Below are 16,150 nucleotides of genomic sequence, written 5' to 3'. Positions count from 1 at the left end.
TAGAAAAAAAAAAAAAAAGAAAAGGATAAAATCGTGTGTCTGTTCAAAGTTGCAGCAAAAGCAGTGATTGCTACCCCAGCCTCTGGACGTGGACTAATAGCTGCAGCTCGGTCCAGTTCATTTTGCGAGCTGGAAGGTTTCCAGAAGTATCTATTATTCAAAGCAGTTCTGGTATTTATCATGGGGATTTGTAGTGAATGGTAATGCGTCAGCAGCACAGAATGCTTCTTTATATTCCTTTTGTCCAATTTTAATGCCAAAGATATTTTGGGGTTTGTCTAATTGTTGCAGCTCCGAGTTCATGGGCTAAATCAGATAACAAAGGCAGAAAGCGATCTTCCATCGCGTCCCTATTCAGTGTGTCAACGCGAGGGCAGCCGTGGCTGCAGCTTGGCTGCTTTGTCTGAGGCTGAGTGCTGTCCTCCCGTACATCCGCATAAATCTAAAGTCAAAGGAATTACTCCAGATTTCCACTACTGAAACAGCCCAGTTGGGTAATTTGAGCCAAATGTAAGATATTTGTGAAATAAAAAGCGAGCTCTTCCAGCCCAAGTCCCATCAAACGCTTTCTCTGCAAGGTCCAGACACACATCAGCCGTGCACAATCAGCCTGATTGCTTCTTAAGCCCGCATTATGTTCGAAGCAATATATCAATTATGTTGTTTAAATCACATCTATTTGTTCATAAAACACACCTGGGCAGGATGAATAAAGACTGGGATGGGAGGGGGGGAGGAAAGAAGAAAACTACTCCTTAATTTGGGTGCTGGTGGCTTCACCAAAACCCAGCCGCTCACAGCAGCAGCCCCTCCACCAACACGGGGATGGATGCGGGGGCACACGGGGCCGGGGGCAGTGATGCTCGTTGATGGGCTGTGATGTTGCCTTCACCCCACACCTTCAAACAGCCCCCCCCAGCCTGTGCGAAGGAGAGCTGCTGTGCTGCTAAATAGCTTCTTTTTTTTAGGACTTCCAGATATTAATGTACTTCTGAGGGCAGGGTGAAAGGCAGTTGGCATTAAAAGATGACTGATGCACTCCTCCGAGTCAGGGAAAGGGTTAGATTTATAAAAGATTTATTATAAGGATGGGGGGGGAACCGTTGAAAAACGCGCTACGAGCAGCAACAGACCTCCAGGCAAGCTTGAAGCTGCACAGAGGCACTCGGGACCTGATTATTTGATTTTAAATATGCAGTAGGGGCAGGCTAGGATGGTTTGGGGGAACAGCTGGACTGCACATCACAGGAAAAAATGCAATAGCTGGAGTGAATCCGAGCTGTGATTGCAACATGCAATAGGGATTTTGCCCCTGGGAGTAGGGGACACTTGGCTCTGCCCTCGCTTTCCACTCTGAGCACTCGGCGTTTGAGTTTTTCTTCTCTCTGCACGGCACAGAAATTTTACAGCTGGCATGTGCAGTGACCTGTAACACAGCCTGGATCAGAGATCTGGCCAGCAAAGGTCCCCGAGCAGATCCCTGACCTCAGGTACAGCCACACAAACCCAAGCAGGCAGCAGATAGCCAGGTCAGTGAAGCTTCTCCTTGTCTACATCCACACCCCGAAGAAGAGATTTTGTCCTCCCTAATTTTGTACTTCTGGGGAGAAGGGAGATCAGGGGCCCGATTCAGGCCCCTCTGAGCAATGTAAATTCAGAATAAACTCTCTGAAGGCAGTGGGGCTGCACTAATATAATGGGAGTCTGAGAGATCCAAACGAAGCCTTTGCACCGCCTTTTATTTCTGTGCAGAGGCAATCAAAACCATCCAGCAAGGAGAGCTTGTTAAGCTTTGTTGCAGAAGGGCATATTTAGGATTGCTTTGATCTGAGTAACAGTTGAGTTCTTTTCTTCTTCTGGTGGTAGGGGAGTTTTGAATATTATTTTTTTTTTCATTTAAAAAATAATGACATTTTTTTCTGACTTTGTCAAAGCTCGCACAGGGGCAAAGAAACCCCCAGAACGTCAGGAGGCAATCACAAAGGGAAGCTCCGCAACCTGGGGACTCATTTCACTAATCTAAGCAATATTTTCCGATCCGTCTGGTTTAGCAATTTGCAGTAAGTGCATATTTCGGAGCACGGGGAAAGGCAGCCGCCAGCTGAGGATGTCCCAGCTGCCGAGTGTGGAAGCACCACGGGCAGGGGCACGCTTTATTTACCCCGTTTTGTCTATTCTTTCCCTAGGCATTTGCTTCTGAGAGCTCCATGGAAAGGGCAGGGACCTTTGGTCTAACCCTGCGTGGCCAGACCTCAGCACGCAGAGAGAAGACATTTAATTTCCCCTAAAAGCAGCCACCATCGCCATAATAAAAAATTAAAGCCACGCATCTTATTCAACAGCTTGTCAGCGCTGGCTGGAGCTGCGGGGATGGGTGGGATGGGAGGGGGACAGGAGGGACGTGTCCCATCACAAGGTGTCCAACACAAGGGCAGCTGCTGGGGGGAAGGAAGGCACCTGCAGGATCTTTGCACCAGGTGAGCTGGAAAAAGCAGCACACGTTGGACATAAAAACCATCCCCAGCTGGCTATAAAGAGCACGGTCTCCTGATCACTTCCAGTCGTGCTTTTTCAAAAAATAATTACCTCTCCTATTCTTAAAAATTCAATTTATTTTATGGAGGTTAAAAACCAGGTTAAGACAATCAGTAAAAATCCCAGGCTGAGGATCCATGCTGGAGATGTAATGGGATAATGGCTTGTTTTAAAGGCGATTTACGGCTGAGTGACTCCATTCTGCCAGCACAAACTCTCTTTCTTCTCCTGTTCTCTCTCTGGAGTCACCACGGCCTTTTGCATCCCTTCACATGCTCCAAATCCCATTTTCATTCAACAAACTCAGTGAAATATAGTAAAATCATGCCCACAAGCTACAGCTCTTATGTTCTCAGCACCGCCCCAATTACCATTTCATTGCTGTACCCAAAACCCATCAGCTTCACCCGACGCAAACCGAGCAATCCCCCAGATGACCCACCAGACCAGCACGTCTTTAAACCCAAGAACGAGGTGAGCTGAAGCAATGAGAGAACCTGAAAACAGCTGAAAACACCCCAAAATGCCCCTGCCATGAGGACACCCCTATGCGCATGCCAGGGCCAGGACTGTGGGTGTCTTCCATCCATGCTGCCCCACACTTCCCCTCCTGCTGCTGGAGTTTCTGAAACCCCCCAGTCCCGGTGGCATTTACATGATTTTGGGCAGCAGCAGCACGTGGCAAATTACGTGCCTTGATTTGGAAGTGCGGATGCAGAGAATATGCAAAGCTGGAGATGCCTCTCTACTATCTGGCGCTCTAATCAGCTCAAAATTACAGCTGATTTCTCTTCTCCCGCTGCCATGCTTTTAGCTAACGTTTCCTAAATGGCACTTTTCAGGCCGCTGAAAAAGAGACACTTATTGGACTAATGCCTCTTCATACTGAAATTAATGCAAAGCCTTTGAAATTACCACTGTCTCTACGGGACTAATGTCTCCGTGGGACTTGTGGGCCAAGCCCTGCCCTTGCATTGCCTGTTGATGTCAACAGAAATTGTCTGCTCCTGTGTGTGGGAGCTGAAAGCCAAACAATGGCTGGGGAGCAGGGAAATTTACTTATTGAATATAATAAAAAAAATAAGAACAGAAAAGCATATGATCTTAAAATAAAATTTTAGAATCATCTAGGTTGGAAAAGACCTTCGAGGTCACCAAGCCCAGTCACCAGCCTGACCTGCTGAGTCCAGTAAGGGACACTAAACCATGTTCCTTAGTGCCACATCCACACATATTAAATTCCTGCAGGGGTGGAGGCACATACTGCCACGATGGGGGCACGTCCTGCTGCGATAGCATTTGATCCACACCTTTCCCTGGAACCTGATATCTCCATCCAGAGCCATCAGATACGGCACTGAAACACTTAACATAACACCTGCCCTTCTTCTGGCAGCATCCACAGCCCGATTGCTCCTGGTGCTCTGCTGGTGCCCCTCAGCCTGGGCTGGTGGTGACACCCACCTCTTGCAGTGGCCATGGCTTTGCAACCACCAGCACGCTCCCGAGACAGGTGCCGATAGCACTTGGTCGATCAAAAAAAGCCAAAAGCAAGCACTTGGCACTTCCTTACCATGTTGCCTTCGTCATCACCATCATCGCAGTCCTGCCGGGGGTCATCCAGGTGGAGCTGGTGAACCAGCAGGCCTGGAGAGGTTTTCCCATTGCAGTCCTGGTGCTCGGAGGCGGAGGTGCGGCTGCTGTGCATGCTGCTGGTCCGGTACAGGGAAGGCACCTGCAGGGTGTCCTGGAGGTCGAAGGAGCCTTTTGTTTCCAGCGACTCCATGCGATGAGGTAAGGAGCCGTTGAAGCTGCCGGCCCGGCTTGAGCGCTCCTCGTCCGAGCTCTCCCCATCCTCCGAGCTCTCCTTCCCCTCCCCGGAGAGCAGGGACCTGCGTTCTCCGCTCTGGCCCCTCCGTTTGAGGCTGGGTGCCCGGCCGATGCTGTTCCAGCTGGAGCGGCGGCTGGTCCAGCTGCTGCCAGCACTCCAGGGGCTGTGCGGGGAGCTGCGGGCGCTGGGCTGCGGGAAGGATGGGGACAACATCAGCACCGTGCCACCCACCCGTGCCGGGCTGTCCCCACGCGGCTCGAGCACACAAAACAACCCCGTGAGCCTGGCAGATGCCCGTGGAGCATCCACAGGATGCTCAGGTCCTTACCGGGGACTTGAGCTCGTAGGCAGCAGGGTCCACGGAGACGCCGCTGGCCCGGCGTGACTCGTGGCCCTGCGCGGCCTCGCCAAACACGGCGCTCTTGGGCATGGGCATCGGCGTGGCGGCGGTGTGGATGATGAGCGGCGGGGTGAGGCTCTTCTTCAGCTCCGGGTGGTCGCTCAGGGCCATCACTGGAAGACACAAGGGGTGTTTGGGTGCCCCCCTCATCCTGGGGCACGGTCACAGCCTCCTCTCGGGCAGGCGGAGCAGCTGCATGAGGGGTGTTTGTCCTCTGAGCTTCGGGAGGACGGGGACCAAAAGCCATCTGGGGAGCCAAGAGCCTTCCTCCAACATGGCAGGGAAATAGTGAGGGGTAAGTTGGGAATGGGATCAGGCACTGATGAGAAAGGGGAGCAAATCTGTTATCTGCTGCCCCTCAACCCTTCAACTGAGCCCTGTCAACTCCTCCCCTGGAGACCCCTGCCCATGTTGGGCTCCATCTCTCCTCTCCATCCTCCTCCTTCCCCGATTCCCCCCAAGGGCTCCTCCACTTGTGCCCCTGCAGGGATGCTCCAAACACCCAGACCTCATGCCTGGCACTGACAACACGTGCCCAAATGCCATTGCCTCTCCCTTTGCAGCTTGCACTCCAACCCCACAGCACAAGCCTGCTGTGGGCCGGGATGAATACATCCTCCCCAGGAGGGCTCTCCCCATCCAGGACACCCGGTTTTTACAGCAGAGCGGGGTTTCTGCAGCAGGGACAGGTGTCCCGGGGCTGTTACTCACAGGCTGGGTTCGACAAGTTTTTCTTCAGCCCGGCCTCCTCTTCCAGGCTGCGGGGGAAGAGATCGCCCTCCGAGTCGGACTTGGAAGCGTCGCCCTGGAGCAAAGCAGAGAGCTTCAGCAGGGAGGATGGAGGGCTGCACCGCACGGACACCCCTCCGACAAACGGATTCCCACTGCCAACAACACACCTACGGATCCACCGAGTTTTGCACCACGATGCAACACCACCTTTCACAAAATGAGGCATGCACATATTTATACCACAGACTAATTAACCTCCTACCAGGAAGACAGACTGCCTCTGATTCCAAACGCAGTCCCAAAAAGGGATCAGAAAAAAGAAAAAAAAAAAAAAAAAAAGAAAGAAAGAAAAAAAAACACCTCCAGAAAGCATTGCTTATTTTGGGGTTTCCTGGAATTGCACATGGTGTGGATATGAGGGAAGGATTCTGATGAGCAACTTTGGGACAAAAATTGACCCTACTCATCTCTCTCAATTTCTGCAGCATAGCTTAAAGCTCCCTCTGCATGGGCATTCACATGGCTCTTTCTAGTGATGCTTCGACAAAGCAACTGAAGATTCAGAAGGGACATGAGGGACCCTGACTTTCTATGTAGCTGATGGAAGAGGCTCCAAGAGGTACCTGATAACAGCTGCCCCTGGGTGGCCACGCACCCTCCAGCTGCAACATAGCAGAAGCAGAAGTTTGGGGGATTTACACAAATTCCACTGCATCTTTTCAAATCCTGAGAGCTACCGAGGACACGTGCCCGTCCTCAGGAGGGGAGGGATGAGGTTTACCATTTCTCGCAGCGTGGTGCCTGGGCTCTCGCTCAGTCTCGTGGCACGGACCTACTTAGGGACCTCCCTGCACGGTTCTGTCCATTGGCACTGCAGAAAGGTGCTTAGGGTGTGGTATAGTCAGGACCCATCCGGCAGGAAAAGGTGCTTGCCAGAACGATGCCCATCCAACAGAGAAGGATTCGGGGCTGAAAACGCTCAAACGTTCTGGCAAAGGGCACCAGACCCTGGCGTGAGGCACATCAGGAGGGAGGAGGGCAGGGAAGGGAGGCAGGGTGCCGGGATGAGAAGCCAAGCAGACCCTCACTTCAGCTGGGAGAAACCAGGAGCCCCAGAACCCCCACCCCAAGGCCAAGCTGCACCCCGGGAGCCCCTGCGGAGGTTTGGTGCTCGGGTTCCTGGTGGGAGAAAGGCAGAGGGGCCCCAGCCTGGAGGAAAGCTCAGCAGCACAGGGCCAGAAGGGAGATGGCCTCTGACACCATGTCTGGTGCTGTGCGCCTCTTGGTTAGGGCAGGGGTTAGCTCTGCTGCTCCCCACCTGGTTTGCTAAACACTTAGGGTTTTTTTTTTTTGCTTTGCTTTCTTTTTGTTTCTTTTCCAGGCAGGCTGGACACTCTCAGACACAGTTTTAAAGCAAAAGAGAGTGCGATGCGAAGAGCTGGCTCTTCCCTTCCCCTCCTGAGCACTCGGGACTGCTGTGCTGTCCAGGGAAGCCCGCCCTGCAGGAAGCAGGGAAGGTCAGGAATGCACCTTGCGAGAGGGGACCGTGAAGCCAGGCTGGCCCAAAATTCGCTGGATTTGGGGCTGTCTGGCTCCAGCGAGCGCGGGCTCCAGCTGGCTGCAGGGACGCTCCCGCCGCCGGCTCCGCAGCTCCGGGGGCCTGCCAGGAATTACTCACTTCTCCCTAATGGGTTATTAAAGGCGAATAAATAATGGGAAAAAAATCCGACGTAATTCATATTCCTGGAGTGCTCTCCGACAGCCCGGAGGAAAGCTTTAGGGTGCACAACGAGACGTGTGCCGAGGGGGGGAAGAGGAGCCACGGGGGACTCCCCCCAGCACCAAACCCCACAGCGGGGGGGCAGAAGCGTCCCCTGCGAACCAGCAAGCGCCAGCCCCAGCACGCTGTGGCAAGCACTGCTGCCTGTTACCTGTTCTTGCACTCCCAGCTTGCCTTTCTGGATAGAAAAGGGGTTAGGAGAGAAGAGGGAGTTACAAGAAAATGGGGGTAGGTCGAGAAGGGCCCCGCGGCACTGGGGCTAAGGCAGTGTGTACCCGCGGTGACAGAGCACACTTGGATGTGATGGAAAGGGCTTTTGTGCTGAAGTTAAAGCCAGATGTCTTAGAGAGGGCAGAAAGGGAAGGGGGTGGTGAAGAGAAAGATGAGGTCGGGAGACGAGTGAGGCTCGGGGCATGCTGCACTTAGGAGATGTGCAGCTCACTGCTGCCCTTTGCCACCTGCTCATCCCGACCTGCTCCATGCTCAGGAGAGTCTCACCAGGACCCCACATCACAGCTGACCTTCCCTGGGCACCCCAGAGCATCTTCCAGCGGTGGCTGCCTCCGTCCCACCTCATCCTGCAGAGCGTGGGGCTCCTGCACCCACAACCGTGCTGCTCAGGGGATTGACTCCAGGTCCCTTGGGTGCCAGGAGCTGCTCCCAGCATCGCTGCCCACACCTCCACGGCTGTGACCAGGCTGCGAGCATGCTTCGGACCAAGCTGCTGCAAGCCCCATGGGCGAGCTTACCCCATTTTAGGGCTGCACAAAAGGGTCGGCGAGAGCTGGGGCCGGAGCCCCATCGGCTACCCCAAAGCACCCACCTTCATTCCTGCAGCTCCCCCAGAGAAGGACGGGACTCAAAACCAAGGCTGACTTGACAATGAGGACGACAAAAAAGAAAGGAACGACACCAGCCCGACAACCCCCAAAAGCACGACAGCTACTACGATGGGAAGGGTGACCAGGCACCATGAGGGGACACAACCACGGGGGGCACGGGTGGGCTCATGCGCGGGCGTACGTACCGCCGCCGGGTCGACAGGCAGCTGAATACAGCTCAGCTGCCCGCTCGCGTCTTCTCGCTTGGAGATCTCCTGAAGGAGAAACGGGGGCAGGGAGGGGAGGGGGAAGGAAGGGGAAGGGGGGGTTCAATTTTCACACTTTCAACAGCAGAACGGAGCGGGGAGTCAAAAAAAAAATCAATCAATCAATCTGGGTAAAAACGAGGAGAGGCGGGGAAGGAGAAGGGCAGCGTGCGGCCGCGATGGAGAGCCGGCTCCGCGGGGAGAGGGTGGAAGACCTCAGGTGGAGCACAGCCCTCCAAAGAGGCCAGCCTTACCTTTAAATTAAGTGTTTCAAACAGAGAGCTTGATTCAGCTCCTAAGTGATAATTGTGCTAATGAAACACCAGCTAATTATTGAAAACACGATTTTTTTTTTCCTTTTTGCAGCTGCATAATGGGATCTCTATTTATTACGCTGTCATTAAGCAGCAATGGAGGCTTTTAATGAATGTTTGATTAACACAGTATCAGTCCTCTTACAGCCAGGTAAAATACCTCCAGCACCTCTTCACGGTGCCAGAAATCAGCATTTCCTGGCCCACTTGGAAAGCCCGAGGTATTTGCACCCTTCTGCTCGCCGTCAGCCCCAGCAGCACTTACGGAAGGTGGCACGGCCCTGGGCGCATGGTGTGGGGCACCAGGAGGCACAGGGTACCTCCTCCTCAACTGCTCGTCTACGTGGCAATGCCATTTTGCCCTGATCTAGGCCAGGATGAAGAGTTTAAGACTGATCAGTTTGGGGGCTGAGTGGGAGAACAGCGTCTTGCAAGCCACGGACACTTAATTTAAAGTCTGTGCTTGTAAGAAAGAGGGAGGTGTGGACTAGCCATTGAAAGGAAACACAGAGACACTTTTCTCTCACAAGGACAACCCCAACAAAGCTGATAGGAATGCAAAAGGATGCAACAAAAACACCATCCCAAAATCTCTACAAAGGGAAAATGAAGAAGTCTTCAGAAGAAGAAGAAGTCAAAGCCCTGTTTTCTGCTGGGCCTGATGCTACACCCAGAGCGCAGGCAGCATCCTTCCCACGGGGGCCAGTGGGCATGCTGGGGGTGGCCCTGGGGGGGACACAAGGCAGGGAGAGGGCCAGAGCCAGGAATGAGGGAGGACAAGGGAACACGAGACTGGGAGGATCGCCAATGGAAGAGCACTCTTTGGAGATAATATTGTCAGGAAGTCCCTCGGGAGAGGAGCTTTATGTCTGACAAAGAGGAGTCATTGTTTGCTTCGAAGAGAGAAATCCCGAGGGCAGGGACCTGAGAGTTCAGGCAGCGATTTCAAATTAGCAGCTCCATCAAACGGAGTCCCCTGCTCACCTTCCCCGCACGAACGCCAGACCCAAGTTAAATCAGAGAGCGCGCGTCCAAAAATAACCGCGTTGCATAAAGTCCTGCGTGTGCCTCTTGCACGAGAGAAGCAGGTTATCCAAAAAAAAAAAAAAAAGGAGAGAATAGAAAGGGAAAGAAACTCAACCCTGCAAAATATATTGCTCCATATTCAAAGTTTGGAACAGGTCCTTTTTGTTTCCCAACTGCTTATATACATCTGCTGCCTAGCAACTGGGGCTGCAAAGCCATGCACTAAAATTAACGAGGTGCTCGCAGATTGAGGGAAGGCAGTCAAGGACCAGGAAGACAAAGGCAGCAGCCCTGGGATTGAGTTTCAGCCCAGACAGCTGAAGGAGAATGGAAAAACACCTAACTCAGGAGAAGGGCTGAGTGCAACCACTGGAGAGAGATGCAGGGGTTTGTTTTCAGCGAGAGGTGATCTCTCTATTAATTTTGCTTCGGAGAGGAGCCTTTGTGTGCTCGCTAGCAAAAACCAGAATGAGATGTGTTGGAGGAGCAAAGCTGAACAAACACGAAGCTGCGAGGCCGGAGCTGGCGGGTGAGGGTCTGTCTGCTGCGGCAGCACTGGCTCCCACCACGGTGAGCTCAGGCTCCTGGCCTCGGCATGTGCTCGCTCCCCCTCTGCTGCAGAGAGCTCAGCTTCAGCCGAGGTTTGTCTTTATCACATTTCCATTCACTGGGGGAGCGCTGAGAGCTCAGGATAACAAGGACGTGGAAGGAAGGTGATTACTAAAACACCATCCTAAAAGGCTGAGACATCAAACAGCACCATAAGCAGAGTCGCAGATTACACAAATCAAGTGCAAGCCCGCTGAAATTGCCATGGTTGGGCAGAATTAGCCCCAAAAGGCACAGAGGGGTCTGGGCTTCGGAGGCTGTGCTGGGTTCTGGTCCCTGTGCTCAAGTCTCGGTCACAGCACGAGGAAGATGTACCCACAAGGACATGGCTGGAGGAATAAAATCGCAGAGCATTAAGGCAGGGCATGACCTTACAGCGAGCCGTGCCGTGGGACCAGCTGGCCGCAAAGCGAGTGTGAGAAATTGCTGCCCAGCGCCACGGGCGTGCGGGGTGCGCGGGTGAGAGCGTGCGGCGGGCGAGCTCGGGGATGCTCATAGCGTGGGGCCAGGCTGTGGCACTGGTGCTGGCCAAGGGTGTCACTGCCCTCGAGGACTTGGGGGACAGAAAATGGGACAATGCACTGTAAGGCAGCGAGATACGGGGGCTGTGGGGGCTCCTCCACTTAGGTGACCTTCAGAGAACCAATTTGCTAGCCTGAGCAAAGGGTCGGTTTCAAAGCCGTCATCACTCCACAAGCAGCAAGGAGATTTTACCTCTTCTTGCTCAGGCAAGGGAACATTGAGCTATTGAGGAGAACCTGGCAGTGACCTTCCCTTCAGCTGAATGGCAGGGGGGGAGTTACAGAGAGCAACAGCTACAGCAATAACAATTAAACAGGAAAGCACCAACACAGAGAGAGACGATACAGAAAAAGAGAAAAAAAATCTTCTAGCTATCTTCTCCTGGTACGACCCCATTAATGTAACTCTAAACTGCACTGCAAAAAAATAATAATAATAATAAAAATAAATACGGTTCTGTGCATAGCCCTTCATAGGCTGCTCGGATAGGGTGATAAGCAACCAATCTTAAATAATATTCAGCCACCCCAGCACGCTTAATATAAAGCAGAGATAATGTGTAGAAGCACAGCCCATACAAGCAGATCCCAGTGGATGGTTTTAGGGTATATATTCCTCCCTAAATCCCAGGTAGGGTGCAAAATCCCCTCGCTCCCACCGAGCATCTCCGAAGTTGGACAACCCCTGCAAGGCATGGAAGGTCTCCATGCTGGGGACTGGCTGCCATGCTTGTTTGTTCCCAGCTACACAGTTTGGGGGAAAAACGTGCAGCTCAAATCTATCCCCCTGCCCTTCATGAAAGCCCACAGCTGCCCCGTAGAGGTTCCCAGCTGGCAGGGACAAAGCCCCATTCAAGTTAAACTGGGGAGAGCACTGCAGTGCTGGGGACGAGAGGAGCTCCATCAGCGCGGGCCATCAAATAGGCAATCAGACTAATCTCCCGGCAGCCTGCGTAAGTTTTCAGGAGGGGTTTAATCTAGCTCACAAGCACGGCAAGAAGCGTTTCAGAGACACTGTCATAGCAGTTATCCCAGCCGCAGTGCCTGACTCACCACTGAATTCTCCCTCCTGCATTAACGCTAACAATGCCTTTCATTTAAGCCCTTCGCTTAAAGGGCTTGCTGAATTAAATTGCACCCCAGCTAAGGGAAAAGAAGGGAAAAAAAGAAAAGATATTTTATATTTTTTTTTTCCTTCTATTTTTCCCCACTTCTTTTCTTGTACCACTCCAGCAGACGTATTGCTGCCCATTTCCGAAATCAAAATTCCTGGGTCTGGTTTGGAGGCCCTGAAAACTTTAAAGGACAGCGAAGGCACGAGCGTGAGGACATTACCTCCGTCTGGAAACCCTCCACCAGGATGGCCACCAGCAGGTTAAAGAGAACATAATTCCCAAACGTCATGAGAGCAATGAAGTAGAGAGCAGCCCAGGAGGAGGTAGATGCCATGCCGTTGTAGAGGACCTTGTTCCAGTCTTCCTGGGTCAAAATCTGCAGAGAAAACGTATCAGGACAATGGAGACACCGGAGAACAGCGCACTGGGTGTCTGCTCTGGGTGGGCAGCCTGATGCACACAGGCAACCCGCTTTGGGGCTGCCACCTGTAGCTATAACCACAGTCAGTATTTCTGCCTCGGGGTTTCTCCTCATTAACCTTCTGATTTATTTGCTAATACGGCCTGAAAGCCCCCCATCGCCTCCCTCATGGTGTGAGGCCCTCTCCCTCCCACGGCAAGGAGTTTCGCTAAGCTCTATCGGATACTTTGGAAAGCATCCCCAGCCCCCGCAGCCCCAAAACCCACACGAGCTGGGTGCTTTCTGGTTTGTACCTGGAAAACGGTGACGATGGCCCAGAGCAGGGAGTCGAAGTTCTTCCTGTCAGGCAGCGTGTCGCCGTCTCGCTCGGAGGCGAACTTGCAGCCGAAGAGGTGCATCCCCAGGATGCTGCAAGGCAGAGCGCGGGCTGAACGGGGCCAGCAGTGAGGAGCAGCCACACGGCAGGGCTGACTGTGCCTCCTGACTTCAGCCGGGTGATTTTATTGATTTTTTTTTTTTTTTTTTTACAAGATGAATCATTCATTCAGTGAAAATCATACCTCAAGATCATGCGAACCGACTGTGAATTTGGGTCAGACCTGCCACATGGTTTCAGCCAAGAAGCATGCCTGATCCTTCTTTTTCTTCTGCTTTGTTGTTTTTTGTTTTTTTTTTTTTTTTGTAAGTCAAAACATTCTGTTTCAACATTTTCTAAACAAAATGTTTTGACTTTCTGTTTTGCAATGACACATTTTCAGCAAAACAGGCTTAAATTGAATTAGGAAGACAAAAAAGGTTCCTGTGAAATGCCTCAATGAAACCTATCAAGGGACCCACAACATCTTTCCTGATTCTGACAAGAAAACAGAATACCTTTCATTTCAGACTGATGCTAAAGGAATCATTTGTTTTCCCCTGCTCTCGGCCAGTAACCTGAATAATCAAATTATTCACAGCTCTGCTCGGCACCGTGGCAGCAAACGGTGTTTCAGAGCAAAGTGTCTCACTGGGGAAAGGAACATTGCTCCATGAAGGGACAGGCTTTTGTCAGCCCTCGGGTTGCAGGAGAAGCAGCTGCTACCAGGGCCAGGCTCCTTGTGAAATCTAGACCAAAACCCAAAAATTCAGGGTCACGCCAAGCTTTTTTTTTTCCTAACATCCCTGCTGCAGATCCTCACTTCTGCACAGAGGCCGGGCCAGAGCACAAGCACCAGCACAGCTGGCTGCATTTTAGGAACGCTGCCCTTCTCCTTGGCAGCATTTTTAGCACCTGGCTTTCTGCTTAGCTGTAAGCAACAGGACTGCTGTCTTGGGGGGATGTCAAGGAATCCTCCAGCCGAAAGATTTTCCTTGCAAATCATCTTGCAAAGGCAGATGTCTCAATTGGCCAGAGTTAAGAGGAATTATCCAGCAAGCCGCTGCCAGCACTGGCCAGCAATGGGGCTGCTCGCTCAGACGAGCCCTGGTGGGGACCCCTGAGCACCCAGAGCTCATGGCACCAGGGACCCATGTCTCTCACCCAGCACCCACCTAAATATGAAGATGAAGAGCATCAGCAACATGCAGAAGGTGGCCACGTTGTCCATGGTCTTCATGAGGACGACGAGCTGGCGCTGGAGGGCCGGCATGAAGCGGACCAGCTTCAGCACCCGCATCAGCCGAAAGGTCCGCAGGACAGAGAGGCCCCCGCCCTGCTGGCCCACGATCTCCCACACGCTGAGTGGGGAAAAAAAAGGTCAGTACGGGGTGAGAAGGCAATGCCTGACGCAAAAGGCACAGAGGAGAGGAAGGGAAGGAGAGGGGGGAAGAAGGATGGGAAGCGGGAAGCCGGCCCTGGGCAGAGAGGAGCTGCCAATGCCTCCTGTGGGCTGGATGCCATCCAGGCTCACAAGGAGCAGAGCCCCACCGGAGTGTCAAGAGCACGCCTGCAAATCAGCGGCTGCAGCTGCAGGTGCAATTACAGCCTTTGCTCGTGCCAAAAGCCAGACAGCTACTTAATTGGGCACTGGTTGTGCCACTTGGATGCTAGACTTCCCAGGACATTGGGATGGATAGCTTTCTGTGCAGGCTTCTCTCTAAAATGGCCATAAAATAACCCCAAGACGTATATTAGTAATTGTACCTTTGTGCGTTAATTTACAGAAGTGACATAGGAAGGTATTTATGCCCACTCTCCATTATTTTCTGTTTTAATGAACCAGTCAAACGAGGGGAAACACGCATAAAGAAAGCTCTGGTTGCGTACCTAATCACCACGATGATCCCATCAAAGATGTTGTATGGATTCTTAATGTAGCCGAAGGGACCGTAAACGAGGACTTTCAGCAGCATCTCCAGGGCAAAGAGGCTCGTGAAGACGATGTTGCTGATCTCCAGGGCATTGGTAAGCTCCTCGGGCTAGGGAAGGAAGGGGAGGAAAGGGACAAGATCAGCAGCTCCGACCGCTCCGTTTGTTAGGCACGTGCACGCTTACACCTGAAATACATCAGCCCACATAACGGGTAGGGATGCTGATGGAAACGGTGTGAGGACGACGTGGCAACAGCTTGCTGAAAGCCCAGGAGAGAGCAGAAGAATGGCATTTGAGTATTTAAGTTTTATACGTCTGTTGTAAGCTGGGGAAGTAAATCCAGACATGGACTTCACGTAAAGCACAGCTTTAGCACCACCACGGGAGGTTTGCATCGGAGCATCACGCACCAAGGTTTCATATCCTCCAACCCTCCTTAAACAGAAAGGAAACTCAGATGGTTCTCACGTAAATAGCATTTCAAGCCTGCCTTTTTATTTAATGTCTCATCAAAAGATTTAAGCTAAGATTTTCAAGAGCAAAAACGTTAGGTGTTATGCCTGAAACATCTCAATAAAACCTCATTATCAGCAAGCCCTGAATTCCCCTCCTGCAAAAAGGGCACAATCCTGGCATTTCAGAATGGCAATCTAAAAATAGAGGTATGAAAAAACACAAACGACAAAACCCACAACAAACAGACTTCTCGTAATCTTAGACCTAAATTAATACTTTTCATGTTTTTCTAGCATATTTCACAGAGGGTTCCCAACAATGCCTGCAGACACCGAGCGCTGAGCTTTCCCCGGCGGGTGGGCGAGCATTATTGGAAAACATATGGCAGAAGACAAAAACCGACGGTGTAGTCTGTTCAGGATCAGACTCTTCATCGACAGGAAAGGCCGGAGCAGAGCCTGCAGCAGCAGAGCTCTTCTCCCCGTGTAACCCCAATGCACAGCCCCAATTTCATGACGCACGGGTTTAGGGTGGCTGCGCCAGGCGCAGAAGCCAAGGTGTGATGTGCATGGGTGGGATGCTGACTGCACCCACCACTTCCATACAACACTTTTATGGCCAACAGCAGCAACAAAAACTTCCTACAGCATGCCAGGAGCTGCCAACGCCTGGTCACGGGGCAGCATGAGCTGCAGAGATGTCCCAAACCCAACTCCAACCCAGCAGTGTGGGAGCTGCAAAGGGGTGGCTGGGGACAGAGTCACCACCTTGCTCACAGCATCATCAGCCACGGTTTGGAGGCTGAGAAACCCCAGTAACCAAAGCTTTACAGGCATACACTGACAAATAAACAGTTAAGCCCACACGGGCATTGAACTCCCTTTCTTTCTGCAGTCAATGTCTCAGCACTGAGGCCAAGCCCTTTTAGCTCAATTCCTCCAAGCCCGGTGTGATGGAAGATGGGGACCTAAACCTGCCTGCTGCTGTCTCAGCACACATAACCCCCAGGGACCTGCACTGATTCTGGTGGGAT

At 52.2% G+C, this 16,150-nt stretch overlaps 1 protein-coding gene across 1 annotated transcript in view; it reads right to left on the bottom strand.

Moving 5' to 3' along the window:
* Positions 1–16,150, bottom strand: part of CACNA1G (calcium voltage-gated channel subunit alpha1 G) — a gene marked incomplete at its 3' end in the record, with an annotated part of 94,704 nt that overhangs the window by 49,643 nt on the left and 28,911 nt on the right. Inside the window, exons 9-16 of the mRNA XM_084298275.1 lie at positions 14,617–14,768; positions 13,902–14,087; positions 12,665–12,779; positions 12,171–12,326; positions 8,306–8,374; positions 5,478–5,571; positions 4,695–4,879; positions 4,109–4,555 (exon numbers count right to left, since the gene is read on the bottom strand). Coding sequence (XP_084154401.1) covers positions 4,109–4,555; positions 4,695–4,879; positions 5,478–5,571; positions 8,306–8,374; positions 12,171–12,326; positions 12,665–12,779; positions 13,902–14,087; positions 14,617–14,768 — 1,404 coding nt within the window. The remainder of the gene's footprint in view (positions 1–4,108; positions 4,556–4,694; positions 4,880–5,477; positions 5,572–8,305; positions 8,375–12,170; positions 12,327–12,664; positions 12,780–13,901; positions 14,088–14,616; positions 14,769–16,150) is intronic.

Source organism: Netta rufina (genome assembly GCF_964035555.1).
Source record: "Netta rufina genome assembly, chromosome: 19".
Classification (NCBI taxonomy): Eukaryota; Metazoa; Chordata; class Aves; order Anseriformes; family Anatidae; genus Netta; species Netta rufina.
Note: the sequence above shows the minus strand (reverse complement) of the source record. Positions and strands in the feature narration are given on the sequence as shown.